Consider the following 15,029-nt stretch of genomic DNA (forward strand, 5'->3'; position numbering starts at 1 on the left):
GTCCAGTGGCACCTTAAAGACCAACAAAGTTTGTGGCAGGGCGATGAGCTTTTGTGAGTCACCGCTCACTTCTTCAGATACAGCCCGTGAAGCAGTGAGCGGTGACTCCCAAAAGCTCACATCCTGCCACAGATTTTGTCGGTCTTTAAAGTGCCGTTCTGCTGGACTCTGGCTCTTTTTGACTGCTGCGGACAGACTAACACGGCCGCCCATCTCGACCCATCTCTGCAAGTTCCGGAGGATTCCCAATTTATAGTCCACCTTTCTCAAGGCAGATTACACAGAGGGAGTCAATAAAATCAACAAGATTACTGTTGGGAGCTATGGACCAGCGGGATACTTCCTTGGAGCCGCTGCCCATGTGAACGACCAGGAAAGATGGTTGTGCCACATGGGTTTTGTACCAGGCACCCGAATGTGGGACCAACCTTGCATTCAGAGTCCTCTTGCCTCCGACCTGGAATTACACTTAGTCGCTTCCACGCTTCCCTCTGGAGTCTAGACTTGTAATTACGCTAAGACATGAACCAGTTTAGCGGTTATGAATCAAAGGAATTGAGCACAATAACAATTCGTGGCCAAATCTACCGATTGGATTGTGCTGTGTTCATCGAGGTCTCCTCCCAGGTAATCACGTAGGGCAAACGGCTAATGTTGGGTTACGCAATGGCAAGAAATGACAGCTAACGCTTTGTTTCTTTGGAAGTAACGGCCCACCGAAATTAGCCGATGAGGACTGAAATGCGGCTGTGAGAACACAACAGAGTCCCCCCACTGCAGATAAGTTAGTTTCACATGAACTCAAAGTTTTTTTTGGGGGGGGAAAGAAAATGAGAGAGAGCAAGAGAGAGAAATGAAGGTGTGTTTTTCGCAGAAGAGACATGGATCTGGGAAAATGAGAAAAAGAGAATGCAAAACCTTTAAAGGAGAAGAAGAAGAGATTGGATTTATACCCTGCCCTTCTCTACCCAAAGGAGTCTCAAAGTGGTTTACAATCCCTTTCCCTTCCTCTCCCCACAACAGACACCTTGTGAGGTAGGTAGGGCTGAGAGAGCTCTCTCGAGGACTGTCTGCTCATGAGAGAACAGCTCCAAGAGAATTTGTGACTGACCCAAGGTCACACCAGCAGCTGCATGTGGAGGAGAAGTGGGGAATCAAACCCGATTCTCCTGGATTAGAGTAGTCAGGTGTCGAGGACTGTCTGCTCATGAGAGAACGGCTCCAAGAGAATTTGTGACTGACCCAAGGTCACACCAGCAGCTGCATGTGGAGGAGAAGTGGGGAATCAAACCCGATTCTCCTGGATTAGAGTAGTCAGGTGTCTGGGAGTTTTGACTCTCGAAAGCTTGCTACCCGGAAAATCGTATTGGGTCTCTAAGGTGCCACTGAGCCAGTTCAAAACTAGAGCAGGACCTCTCCCGCCTCTGTTTCTCCCACGCATTGTGCTGATTCTATTGCAAGCTGGAGCTGCAGCTCTAGATTTTCACATCTCAGCCCTGGCTGCAGACTTCAGCTGGACGCCCGCTCTCCAAATGGGCAGATTCTCTGGAGCAGCTGCAAGTAGACAGAGTGGGTTGGTGAGCTCAGGGTCTCATTGGTGGTGGCTCCACGCAACGAGGAGGGGCGGGGCTTAATGCATACAGGGAAAAAACCTCCTCTGTTCCCTGGAACCAGCCAACCGACAGAATACAGTCGCTTTGGGAATAATCTCTCAGATCAGCACCATAGAGAAGATGAAAGTTAGCAAAGCAAGAAGGGCACAGGTAGAGGTGGTGGAAATACACTAGATATTGGTACATCATCTTTGCACCCTGCAATCTGCATGTGCGTGAGCACACCCGAACACATGAAGCTGCCTAATACTGAATGAGACCCTTGGTCCACCAAGGTCACTATTGTCTACTCAGACTGGCAGCAGCTCTCCAGGGTCTCAGGCAGAGGTCTTTCACATCACCTCCTACCTGGTCCTTTTAACTGGAGATGCCAGGGATTGAACCTGGGACCTGAGCCACGGACCCACCTGGAGCCTCATTCTCACCTGTAACCACATTCCACAGGGTGAGCATCAATGCATTATCTGAGGGAAATATTGCATTTCCCCCAGGCACAAGCTATTGTTAACCACAGAAATGAGGTGTCCCCACACAACAACAACCCACCATGGATCACATGCAACAATTTAGAAACAAATACACATTCCATGCACGCGACTATCAGCACCTACTACTAAATATATACTTTATTTTACTGTCACGAGATATATTTTTAGTCGGCTTGGTACACTATTTGTCTGGCAATAAGTGTATTTATGTATCTATGGTTCAGTAATTGTTATACTGCGTTGTTTTTGGTATAGGTTTAAGGTCAAGGTTCCCCTTGCTTGAAAGCCAGTCGAATCTGACTCTAAGGATGCGGTGCTCACCTCGGTTTTCAAGCCGAAGAGCCAGCACTGTCTGAAGACTTTTCTGTGGTCATGTGGCCGGCATGACTGGACGCCGAGGGGCACGAAACGCTGTTACCCTCCCACCAAAGTGCTACCTATTTATCTACTTGCCATTTCTTGCTTTCGAACTGCTAGGTTGGCAGGAGCTGGGGCCAGAGACGGGAGCTCACTCCGTCACACGGCACACTCGGGTCTCGAACTGCTGAACTACCGACCTTCCGGTCTGCAGTTCAGCATCTTAACCACTTGAGCCACTGCAGCCCAGGTTCGTTTGTTTTTTTGGTATAGCCTTGTACTATTATTATACTTCTGTTTTCATGGTGGTCGTTGCTATTCTTCTATAACTTTCAATAAAGATTTGTGATTTGTTTTTTTTTAAAAAAAATTAGGGCCAGCCAATAAACCAACAGGGTGTGTCCATCTTACTTCGGCCGCGAAATGTTTCCCGCCAACCGTGTGTTCCGATCCTTCCAACTTGTTCTGGTTCCCCCAATGTAAATGGAGCTGCGCGGCAGAGAACTTGTTCCGGAGGTTTCGGACATGCATGGTGGGGGACAGGCTCATTTTGACTGTGAGGGAACACGGAAGAGAGACGGGGTTAAGTGGGCTGGTGAGCGACCCAGACGGGCCCAAGGGAAGAGTTCAGAAAGGCAACTCTCCCTTTAAAGAATTATTCTTAAACCCTGCCCTCGTCAGATCTCGGAAGCTAAGCAGGGCCGACCCTGGCAAGTCCTTGGATGGGAGGCCTCCAAGGAATACCAGGAGCACTACGAGGGCGGGGACGCAGAGGTAGGCCATACCAAGCCACTTCTCTGAACGTCCTCCGTGCCCCAGTAGGAGTCGCCAGAGGTCGCCATGACTTCCAGGCAAGGGCACACGCACACAAATGCAAAGAATAAGAAATACTGGTCTTGGATTTATGAACTGTTACAAAAAATGTTAAAATATACTAAACCTTATATACCAGAACTGTTTTTTGTTAAATATAATACCAGAGAATTGTAAAAAGCAAGATTCCTATCTTATTATGCATGCAGTGACAGCTGCAAGAATATTATATGCCAAATATTGGAGGGAAAATGAGGCTCCTTCAAAAGAAGAAATTATAAATAAAATACTTGAAACTGCAGAGATGGATAAATTAACCTTAATTTTGAGAGGACAACACAAAGGAAACTTTGAGAACACATGGTCAAGGTTTTAAAAATGGATGGAAGAGAATAACAAATAAACCATATGGACATACAACCGAATTAGAAGGAAATATGAACTGTATTTTTGGTTATGAGCAAAGATTTATTCAAAAATATACGGTGGGGAAAAAATATAATTGGACAATGCATGAGGTAACCAAATGGACAAAACAATGATGTCATTGACAATCCCCTATTTTTTTTAATGTATGTTTCTTTTTTTGTTTGTCTTTTATAAAATTAAAAAATTGCAAAGAATAATGCTTAAGAGCTTTCTGGCTGAGTTTTTAGGGTTCAGGTTGCATCATGCACATAAGCATGTTGCACTCTTCACAACACCCCGTAAGGTTGGCCGGTGTTATCACCAGCGATTTTGCAGACGGGGGGAGGCTAAAGATGGGTGTGTGTGCTCGTCTAAGGCATTTGGCAAAATTTGAAATGAGGACTTCCCTGAACTGCCCTAGCCTAATCCTTTAACCGGGACTGGCTCTCTCTTGTTTTGACCTAAGTGGTCCTTTTAATGTTTTTGGTATCGTGTTGTTTGTGTGCACTTTCCCCCCGGTAAGAGAACAGTGGCATACCCATGGGGAGTGAAACAAATTATATATATATACATATACATACACACACACACACACACACACACACATATATAATCTAGGCAGGTGTGCGTGAACATGTTAAGTCTAGGAGTGTGAACGGTGAGGTCGGCAGTACCTAAATTTTGCCCCTCCCGTACACTCGGTAAATGGCATTAGGCAAGCTACCTGCTCCCAGCGCTAAACTCACCCTCCAACAAGTGGATAATAGTGCTGGCCTGCCTTTCAGGGTTGTCGTGTGGAGAACCAAGTTAAAGTACGTGAAGCATTTTGAAACATAATCTATGTTGAGTGTTCAAATAAGCACTTCCCCGTAGAGGACAACGGTGATGGTTACGGTCTCTGTTTCTGCCCCGGGATGTCCCGCCCTTACCTGAATGTCCATTGTTGATCAAGATAAACTGTTCGAGAGATGACACGTTGTACCCTTCCACTTCTATAGGCAGGAGACTGGAGTCGTACTGGAGAATATCCTCATGGAAATCGATGGGAGACTGGAATTGCCCCCCGCAAAATGGGTATCTCTTTGGCCACATCTTTTCTCCTTCAGGACCTGGGAAAGCCAAGGAAGGTAACGAGACTTTACATTCTCATTAGATTTTGATTCCTTTTTCCCGGGACTTAAGAGTCTCCAATGCTTCCTCTAAGCTGCGGAGTCTTGTGAGCAAAAATTCTGCTTTGTGAGCTACTGGCATTAAAGTTGTGAGCAGGCGGTTTGGCTGCTGCATAAATTAGTTTGCTCTGGAGCCATCCCTTCCTGAGCTAAGACAAAAACCTGTAAGCCAGAGGCTAAAAAACTGTGAGCTGGCTCACACTAAGCTCAGCTTAGAGAGAACACTGCTCCTAGCACTGATATTCAGAGGTTTTCCACTTCTGAACATGGAGGTTCTCTTCAGTCACCATGGCTAGTAGCCACTGATAGACTTCTCTCCTCCATGGATTTGTCTAATCCTCTTTTCAAGCTGTTTATTCCTGTGGCCATCGCTACCTCCTGTGGCGGCGATATCCACATTTTAATCACTGGCTGAGTGAAGTAGTACATCTTTTTGTCTGTCCTGCATCTACTGCCCTTGGGTACTAGTATTGTCAAAGGGACAGTACTATATAAACTTTTATCATGTCCCCCTTGGCCATCTCTTTTCTAAACTGAAAAGTCCCAGAGACTCTTCAGCCTTTTCCTCATAGGGAAGGTGGCCCAAATAATCTTGGTTGCCCTTCTCTGTACTTTTCCCAGCTCTGCAGTGTCCTGTTTTGAGAAACAGTGTCCAGAACTGCACACAGTATTCCAGTTGAGCCCACACCCTACAAGGGCATTATACTGTATCGGCCATTTTATTTCCAATCCCTTTCCTAAGTAATAACCCCCAGCATAGAGTTTGCCTTTTTCGCCGCTGCATCACACTGGGTTGACATTTTCATCTATCTATCCACTATGACCCCAAGGTCTCTCTCTTATTCATTCTCACATTTCTTACATTTGAACTGAATTGCATTTTCAATGCACGGGAAAGTTAAAACGCAGCTTCCCTGGTCATTGGAGGTTAGGGCTGCCAACTTCTGTCCTGGAAATTCCTGGAGATTCGGAAGTGGAGTCTGGAGAGGGGCGGAACCCTACCGACATAGAGCCCACCCTCCAAAGCAGCTGCTTTATCCAGGCAAACTGATCCTTGTCATCTGGAGATCCGTTGTAATGCCAGGAGATCTCCAGGACTTACCTGGAAGTTGGCAATCCTGTAATGGAGGGGCTGTCATAACTGAAAACAGTGGTAGACATACATGCCTCTGTGTACAGTGGGTTTTCACTGGATTGAGGCTGGTATGTCTGGTGTAAAATATACATCGTTCAGCCCAATTTTGTGCATATTTATTGAGAAGTAAGACCTACTGAGTTCCATGGGATTTACTCCCAGGTAATTAGGTAATTAGGAGCTGCGGTGGCTCAAGTGGTTAAGACGCTGAACTGCAGGCAGTGGAAGGTTGGTAGTTCAGCAGTTTGAGACCCGGGTTGCCGCATGACGGAGTGAGCTCCCGTCTCTGGCCCCAGCTCCTGTCAACCTAGCAGTTCGAAAGCAAGAAATTGCAAGTAGATAAATAGGTACCACTTTGGTGGGAAGGTAACAGCGTTCCGTGCGCCTTGGTGTTTAGTCATGCCAGCCACATGACCACGGAAACGTCTTCGGACAGCGCTGGCTCTTCGGCTTTGAAACGGAGATGAGCACCGCAACCCTAGAGTCGGACTCGACTGGCTTTCGAGCAAGGGAACCTTTACCTTTTAATTAGGTAATTAATTTAGTCGATCCTAAAAGAAGTCAACCCTGACTGTTCCCTGGAAGGCCAGATCCTGAAGCTGAAGCTCAGATACTTTGGCCGCCCAATGAGAAGGGAGCCCTCACTGGAGAAGACCCTGATGCTGGGAAAGATTGAAGGTCAAAGAAGAAGGGGATGGCAAAGGATGAGGTGGTCAGACACTGCTACTGATGCAGCGAACATGAAACTGAGCAAACTCCGGAGGACAGCGGAAGACAGGAGGGCTTGGCGTGATGTGGTCCTTGGGATCACGCAGAGTCGGACTCGACTGTGCGACTGAACAACAACAGTTTTGCGTAGGATCTTATTTAAACTGTTTGGCTATGGGAGTGTTCAAAAAGCCTTTAACGTTGACCTCAAATGGTCTAATCCTGGCGAGCCTCCCCGTGAAAATCCTTTGGAGAATTTAAAGCTGGTATAGAAAAGATTATTTTTTCAATAGAAAATGATCTTTTTTTTAATATGTTCAAAGACACCCACAATTGAATTGGTTCAGATCCAGCAAGCGCATTGGTTTAGGCTTGTAAAAAAAAATTCCTGAAATATTTATAAATGGCTGACAGGCAGATCTGTAGACCACAGAAGGTGAGGTGGACTTAATAGGAAAGCGGTGTTCAGAATGGACACTACAGGTGTGGGTTTTTACCCGTTACTTCGCCAGTGAGAGTCTGGGGGCGCTTTTCCAAAGCGACTGCTGATTTGGTCGCTTGTGTGTGGTTACACACATTTATCCCCTACTCTTTCTGCTACTCACTTGAATTTATTTATTTATATCGATGCTCTTCTCCCCAGCTGGGACTCAAAGCGGCTTTAGAACACTGTTCTTCCCTTTTCTCACAATAACAACAACAACAACCCAGCGAGGTAGGCCAAGCTGAGAGTTTGTGGCAGGCCCAAGGTCACCCAGCAAGCTTCCGTGATAGATTAGTGAGAACTCGAAACCCCAGATCTCCCGGAATCCTAGTCAGGTGCTCCATCCACTCCACAACACTGGCTCTCGCTTGCCATCTCCTACTGGCTGGCTTTTGGCATGTGGGAACAAATCCAGAAATCTTTGCAGAACAGAGAAGCCAGACTGGAAGGCACCGTGATATTTGCCATACGTGCCTCTGAGAATGTCACTTTCCTTCTCTTCAGAAACAGGGGCGAGATCTGACCTCGATAGGGCTCTGGGCTGGTAAAACTCACTCAAAGAAGGATAAGAAATGTTGTAACCCCTCACTTTTTTTTTAAAGTGCTTAATGGCCCAGAAACTTGAGCGATGGAGGTAATCTCCAATTTAATCTTGCTTCCTAATACCTCTACCCGTAAAGCTGAAAGAATCATTTTCTTGTTTCTGCCTAGTAAGGTATTTATAGCCTACTATGTTGAACAGTAACAGAGCATGCATAGAATGCCCCACGGACTGACTTTTGACTACACTTCTCAGAGGTGTAAATTTTGTTATCGTACGTCCTTTATCTCAGTTTCTGGGTGCCAGATTTAATCCGACCACAAAAACTATTTTATAAACATTCCCACCACCCCAGTTTTAGTGGCCTTTCTCTCTCTGATGAGTATTTGCAATCAAATTCATGGAAAGAATTTTTCTTCCTTTTTTACGTGGTCTCGCTCTCCAAGATGCTTCCTTCAATTTGCAAAGATACATAAAATTAGCTCTCAACTTTATCTTGCTGGAGTGAGTCCTTTTATTCCCATTTGGAAGAACTGGAGATGCGTAATATTTAAATTCCGTGTCACTCAGAAAGGAAGTTTGGCCACCGTGTAAAAATACGTTAACTTTGCCATTCGTATTTGCCTCAGGATTGTGGAATCTCTCCTCTTCCGAATAGGTTTATTCCAGTTCAGTGGGGAAATCCAAATGGGTTTCCTCAAGTGTCCAATTCCGTACATTCTTGCTAGGTCCTTAAGGCAGATTTTTAAAAACTTCCTGATGTTTGTAGAGGCAACTTGCCTATCTTTGCGATTGCATCAGGAAGTTGGTGGCAAGACACATTTTCCGGAATGCGTTATGCTCTCAAAAATCCCAGAATCGCTCACTTTTAAATAAAGCGTTTGAAGATGTTCCAGTTTGGATCGCAAATAAGTTGCACGTGTGTTCTTGCACTGCTGCCTGGGAACTGTTGGTTTGTGTATGGAGGAAGACACAAGCCAAAAAGCCTTTTTCCCCCATGTATTTTCTCAAATTGCTCCTTTGCCGTGACCCTGCTGGGGTGGGGTGGTCTGCTTTTCTCGTATACTGTCCTGACTCCCAAAGCCAAGTAGTTCTTGAGTGTTTCAAATTGCATTGGAAAGCCTTGGTGCATACAAGGTTCCATCCCCTTTCTCTGGGAGCTGGATCACAGACCTGTGTTTGCTTTACCTCAATCTGAGTTAAGAGCAATCCAGCCAAGTTTCAAGAGCTCTGGGGTCTAACTGGGAACCACCATGAGGGAACCAGGACATAACATAATAGGCTACTGGTACCCTGTGGTGGGTGCCCACATCAACAGATGTTGGATTGATGGTTTGCAGGGCCTTTTCAGTTGCAGCCCCAGGCAATGGCCTACTCTCACCTGAAGGCTTCATTGCCGCCGCCCCCTGGCCTTCCAGGCACTGTGGGAGAGTTTTTTTTTAAAAAACATGGAACAACCCCATGCTGTTGTTCTAATCTGTGGGTTTCCTTTTCATTGGCCTTACTACAGATCGGTGCTTTCATTATTTTCAACCCACTGGGGGGAGAAAGATGGGATATAAATTAAGAAAATGAAGAAGGAAGCACAGATCTGGCTGCACATCTCCAAGCGCATTCTGATTTCAGGTGTGGGGTGCGAATCATGTTTGTGGGCCAGTATCATCTGGCTGAGTATTTGCCTCCTTCACCCTGCTCAACATATACTTGAGAGCCAGTTTGGTGTCGTGGTTCGGAGGGCAGACTCTAATGTGGGTTTTGACTCCCCACTCCTCTGCATGCAGCTGCTGGTGTGACCTTGGGTCAGTCACAGGTTCTCTCAGAGCTGTTCTCTCAAGAGCAGTCCTGGAACGCGCTCTCTCAGCCCCACCTACCTCACAGGGTGTCTGTTGTGGGGAGGGGAAGGGAAAGGAGATTGTAAACTGCTCTGGGACTCCGAGTGAAGGGCGGGGTATAAAACCAATCTCTTCTTCTTCTCTTCTCTCTTGAAAATAATCTGATCTTTTTAATTAAAAAAAAATCATAAAGCTTTACCACTTTCTCCTGGCAGGCAAGCTGACCCAAACGGCCTGCATTTGAAGAAGCGGAGAGCCACAAAACAACTTTTTTTTTAACTTTGAGCACCTTCCCTCGGAAGGAAAATTTGTTCTAGCGTGATTCCTTTTTTCAAGTATACGGAGTAACAACAAGGAAACGCAAAGAATGCAAAAGTTGTCTTTCTCCCTTATCTCATGAGGGCCGAGGGATTCCCGCTGTGGTCGAAACCACAGCCTCTGTCATAGGCAAGGTCCCACCAGAATCAGCTGTGCATTCCTCTCTCCTCCTAGCGCTGGAGGGTTTTTCCTACCGCACGAGCCAGATACAAAACGCCAAGCCTTGCCATCTGGACGGGGAACGTGAAGGGGACCTTTGTTGCAGGCCAAAGCGTCTCAAGATCTCGGAGTCAATTTAAACAAAGAACAAAACGCTCCACTCCTGGGAAATTGGCCCTTGTCAAAAAGACACTTGTTCTCTTGGACGTGGTACCTAGGGACTCAGGAAGCTGCCTTACACTGAATCAGAGCATCTGTCCGTCGGTGTAGGTATTGTCTGCTCAAACTGGCAGCCGCTCTCCAGGGTCTCAACTACAACCTGATCCTTTTGACTGGAGATGCCGGGGACTGAACCTGGGATCTTCTACATGCCAAGTAGATGCCCTGCCACTGAGCCACGGCCCCTCCTCTGCATGGAAGTTTCACATGCAGCTGCCTTATACTGAACTAGACCCTCAGTCCATCAATATAAGTATTGTCTGCCCAGGCTGGCAGCTGCTGTCCGGGGTCTCAGGCAGAAGTCTTTCCCATCGCCTACTGACTGGTCCTTTTGAGAGGAGATGTCGGGGTTTGAACCTGGGACCTTCTGCATGCCAAGGAGGTGCTCTACAATGGAGCCATGGCCCTTTTCCAAAGAAGCCAAACCAAAGCCAGGCCCACAGGCAGCCATAAGCGGGCCCGTAGCCAGGATTTTGTGGCTTGTGGGGCAAATTTTTTTCTGGTGGGGCTGAAGTTCTCAGTGCAGAAAGACAAGCCATTTAAGCTAGTAGAAAGCTGTTGCCAGAATAGATCTCTAAACTGCAAGCTGTCAACCACTTTAGATGGCAGTTCTCAGCTGCTGCAAGTTAATCACTTCTGCCAGCCTAAGCAACAATCATGAGAACAAGCCGGCAGGTGGGGGGTTGAGGACTTCTATAGTCGAGAAAGCCAACACTTAGGCAGGAAAACTCTCTGAAAGGAGACCAGTTTCTTGCCACAGAGTTGGAAGGGGTCCTACACTTACTCCAACCCCCTTGCTCAGTGCGGGAATTAGTCCACTACAGCACCCCACCCTGCTTAAAGAAGCATACGCTTTAAAAATGTTTCAAAATGATTGAGAAAAAGCATTTACAGGAGACGTTCTTGTAAGGCTGTGCCTTTAAGAAAGGGGGCGGAGCCCCCAAAAGTCCCGCCTTAACCACGGGCCTGGCCGTAAGCGGTTTCCTGTTTATTTCAGGCATTTTATATCCCATCTTTCTCAAGCGCAAGTTGATAGTCTCTAACACAATAGAGCAATTAACACAGCGATCACACAAACGAAAAGCTTACACGTTTACGAGGAATTGTGTATGTGGGGGGAGGCGATTATCACACTCCAATACCTCCCCTCTGGAACGCTGTACACTCTAAGGGCCTTAAACAGGCTAATTTGTGCCCCCTTTCCCCTTTACACTCATCCCTCACCAAGCAGGTTTCCAAGACGTTTATTTTGCTGCCAGCCCAGCCATGATATCACGTTGGCCAGCCTCAACCAGCCCGACCTCGTCAGAGCTTGGAAACTAAGCCGGCTCGGTGCTCAGATGGGAGAACGTCAGGTGGAGCTTCATTGGGTCAACTCAATCATACATTTTACCTCTAAGTTCACCTGGCTCCCTTCCCTTGGTTGCTATTGTTTCCACATGATGGGACATGCAGCACCATCTCTGACCCCGACGGCTCACCTGGGAGAGGCGAACTGCATCATCAAGGTATCACATGCCGCGGAGTCACTACGAGATCTCGTCACATGGTCATTAGGACCTGGTCACACGGATGAATGGGAGGCTTGTCCACCCCGGGGAGGACGAATGACAGGCTGTTTACTAAATTACAGCTTCCCAGATCTAATCTGGCAGTCGAAAGTGCGGGATAAAGAACCTGACGGTTTCAGAATACGAACTGAAGCCGCTACTTACCGAGGTAAGACCATGTCGACCCTGGAAGGAAAGAAAGAGGAATATGAGGGTCACACAGTCACAAACGACCTTTCTTTCTTTATTCACTTGCACAAAATACAAATGCACCCGGAGCAACACACCCAGGCCAAAATGACTGCCAAAAAGAGTAGAATAGATCCAGGTGGTGTAGCCGTGTGTGTCTGAAGCAGCAGATCAGATTTAGAGTCCAGCGGCACCTTTAAGACCAACAAAGTTTTATTGAAGGTACAAGCTTTCGTGCGCATGCACACTTAGTTTTATTAAAACTAAGTTTTATTTAAAACTTAATTTTATTTAAAACTTTGTTTTATTTATTAGTTTTATTGAAAAAGTTTTATTCAAGTCAAAAGCTTTTGTGCGCATGGACGCTTAGTGTGCGTGCACATGAAAGCTCATGCCTTGAATAAAACTTTGTTGGTCTTAAAGGTGCCCCACTGCACTCTAAAAAAGCAGAAAGTGATGACTGCAAAGTATTAGCCAATGGTGTCTCTCATGTGTTCACTTGAGTGCATAAAAGAAATATCCCAGTTTAACATAGTGGGGTGTTGAGAGTTTGCTGTCTGATCCCTGGGAACAGATTGGTCACGGAGGCTTTTCCTAAAAAGATAACCAACCTGGAACCAGAAATTGGAGTGTTTATGTTACTGAGCATCTATCCTGTATGGACTGTTCACTTTCAGGACTAGGGTCTGAGGACCAAACTGGCAATGCTCCCTCTCAGCTGTGGAGTCTTGTGAGCAAAAATTCTACTTTGTGAGCTGCTGGCATTAAAGTTGTGAGCGAGCGGTTTGGCTGCTGCATCAATTCGTTTGCTCTGGAGCCACATCCTTCCTGAGCGAAAACTAAAATGTGTGAGCCGGAGGCTAAAAAACTGTGAACTGGCTCACACTAACTCAGCTTAGGGGGAACACTGGATGTGACTCTGGGAGGCCCACGGTGAGGTCATCCCAGCAATGATTTAAAGGTAATTTGCAGGGGTGGGAGTTGTGTGGGTGTGTGATTTGGATGGGGAATTGCGCACCGGGATATTTATCCTGTATTTATTATATTTTATTGATCCTGTTCATTTAATGAGGTCTGTGCCAAAAAAATCCCCCTGGATTTGATCAGTGTGTGGAAACCTGCTGTTGGCTTCCCCGGGTAAGTCAATCAATCAACCCCCATCTCCGAAGGAGGAGGAGGAGGAGGAGATTGGATGTATAGCCCGCTTGGGGGTGGGGACAACAGTGGGAGGGCTTCTAGTGTCCTGGCCCCACTGCTGGACCTCCTGATGGCCCCTGGTAGTTTTGGCCACTGTGTGACACAGAGTGTTGGACTGGAGGGGCCACTGGCCTGATCCAACATTGGCTTCTCTCTTATGTTCTTATAGGAACTCTCAGACTGGGGCAAGTGGTGCTCTGTATTCTTGGTGCTTGGGGGGGGCAACAGTGGGAGGGCTTCTAGCGTCCTGGCCCCACTGCCGGACCTCCTGATGGCCCCTGGTATTTTTGGCCACTGTGTGACACAGAGTGTTGGACTGGAGGGGCCACTGGCCTGATCCAACATTGGCTTCTCTCTTATGTTCTTATAGGAATTCTCAGACTGGGGCAAGTGGTGCTCTGTATTCTTGGTGCTTGGGGGGGGGGCAACAGTGGGAGGGCTTCTAGCGTCCTGGCCCCACTGCCGGACCTCCTGATGGCCCCTGGTATTTTTGGCCACTGTGTGACGCAGAGTGTTGGACTGGAGGGGCCACTGGCCTGATCCAACATTGGCTTCTCTTATGTTCCTATAGGAACTCTCAGTCTGGGGCAAGGGATGCTCTGTATTCTTGGTGCTTGGGCGGGAGGCAACAGTGGGAGGGCTTCTAATGTCCTGGCCCCACTGCCGGACCTCCTGATGGCACCTGGTAGTTTTGGCCACTGTGTGACCCAGAGTGTTGGACTGGAGGGGCCACTGGCCTGATCCAACATGGGCTTCTCTTATGTTTATCTGGAACTCTCGGTCGGGGCAAGGGATGCTCTGTATTCTTGGTGCTTGGGCGGGAGGCAACAGTGGGAGGGGCTTCTAGTGTCCTGGCCCCACTGCCGGACCTCCTGATGGCACCTGGTAGTTTTGGCCACTGTGTGACCCAGAGTGTGGGACCGGAGGGGCCACTGGCCTGATCCAGCATTGGCTTCTCTCATGTTCTTATGACTGGACTCAAATCTTGCTCTTCCACAGACCAACACAGCTCCCCTCCTGAAACCTATCTTCACGGAACAGAAGGAAACTTGGGATACATTCAGAATGTTCGTTTCATTTTTTAAAAAACAAGGGTGCTTGTTTCTGTTTGGCGTTTGCCGTCAGTAGCCTTTTGTAGGCAGGCTGTTGTGTGGAGGGCCCCGTGTGGCTTGCGTGTGGGAAGAAAGAGCCTGGGCCACCTCCACCCCCGCCCACAAAAGCCTCACCAGAACAAGCCAGTGTTTCTGCCGGCTGCCTCCCTCCACAGCTGCGCTCCTGTCTCTTGTTTTAATAGCAGTGGCGGAGGATTTGGATGGAAGCAAAGAACAACGTTCCCTGTATTAGACGCCAGAAGCGCCAGCTTTGGAGAGATGCTCCCGTCTCCAGTTATTTTATTTGCTCTGCAAATCTCTGCCCCCGCCTCTCCAGCTGAAAAATGCTCAGGGCAGCTAGGAATGAAGAGAGCCCTGTTGTCCTCGGGCCTGTTGCACACTCTGTCTTCAAACTAAACAGGGAACAAAAACGGAGATTTGGGCAGGCTCCTTTCTGAACGGCGGCACTGTTCACTCCTCGAGTTCACAGTCGGAGCTGCTTTTCCCTTGGTTAAAACCTCTCCAGTTAGGATCTCACCGGAGCTTGGAAGCTAACCTGGGTCAGCCCTAGTTTGTACTTGGCATGGTTGGGGCCTGGGGAATCTCCTGCTTTGACCACTGGTCTCCAGCTGACAGAGATCAGCTCCCCTGGAGAAAATGGCTGCTTTGAAGGGTGGACTCTGTGGCCTTGGACCATGCTGAGGCCCCTCCCCTCCCCAAGCCCCACCCTCTCCTGGCTCCACCCCCAAAGTCTCCGG

General features: G+C 47.7%; 1 protein-coding gene across 1 annotated transcript in view; it reads right to left on the reverse strand.

Annotated features, from left to right (window-relative positions):
- The window catches only part of CA12 (carbonic anhydrase XII), a 41,095-nt gene that overhangs the window by 22,493 nt on the left and 3,573 nt on the right, over nucleotides 1-15,029 (reverse strand). The window contains exons 2-4 of the mRNA XM_015420113.1: nucleotides 11,960-11,980; nucleotides 4,609-4,824; nucleotides 2,870-3,012 (exon numbers count right to left, since the gene is read on the reverse strand). Of these exons, the coding sequence (XP_015275599.1) occupies nucleotides 2,870-3,012; nucleotides 4,609-4,824; nucleotides 11,960-11,980 (380 nt within the window). The remainder of the gene's footprint in view (nucleotides 1-2,869; nucleotides 3,013-4,608; nucleotides 4,825-11,959; nucleotides 11,981-15,029) is intronic.

This window comes from Gekko japonicus, unplaced genomic scaffold (assembly GCF_001447785.1).
Source record: "Gekko japonicus isolate JY-2015 unplaced genomic scaffold, Gekko_japonicus_V1.1 scaffold369, whole genome shotgun sequence".
Taxonomy (NCBI): Eukaryota; Metazoa; Chordata; class Lepidosauria; order Squamata; family Gekkonidae; genus Gekko; species Gekko japonicus.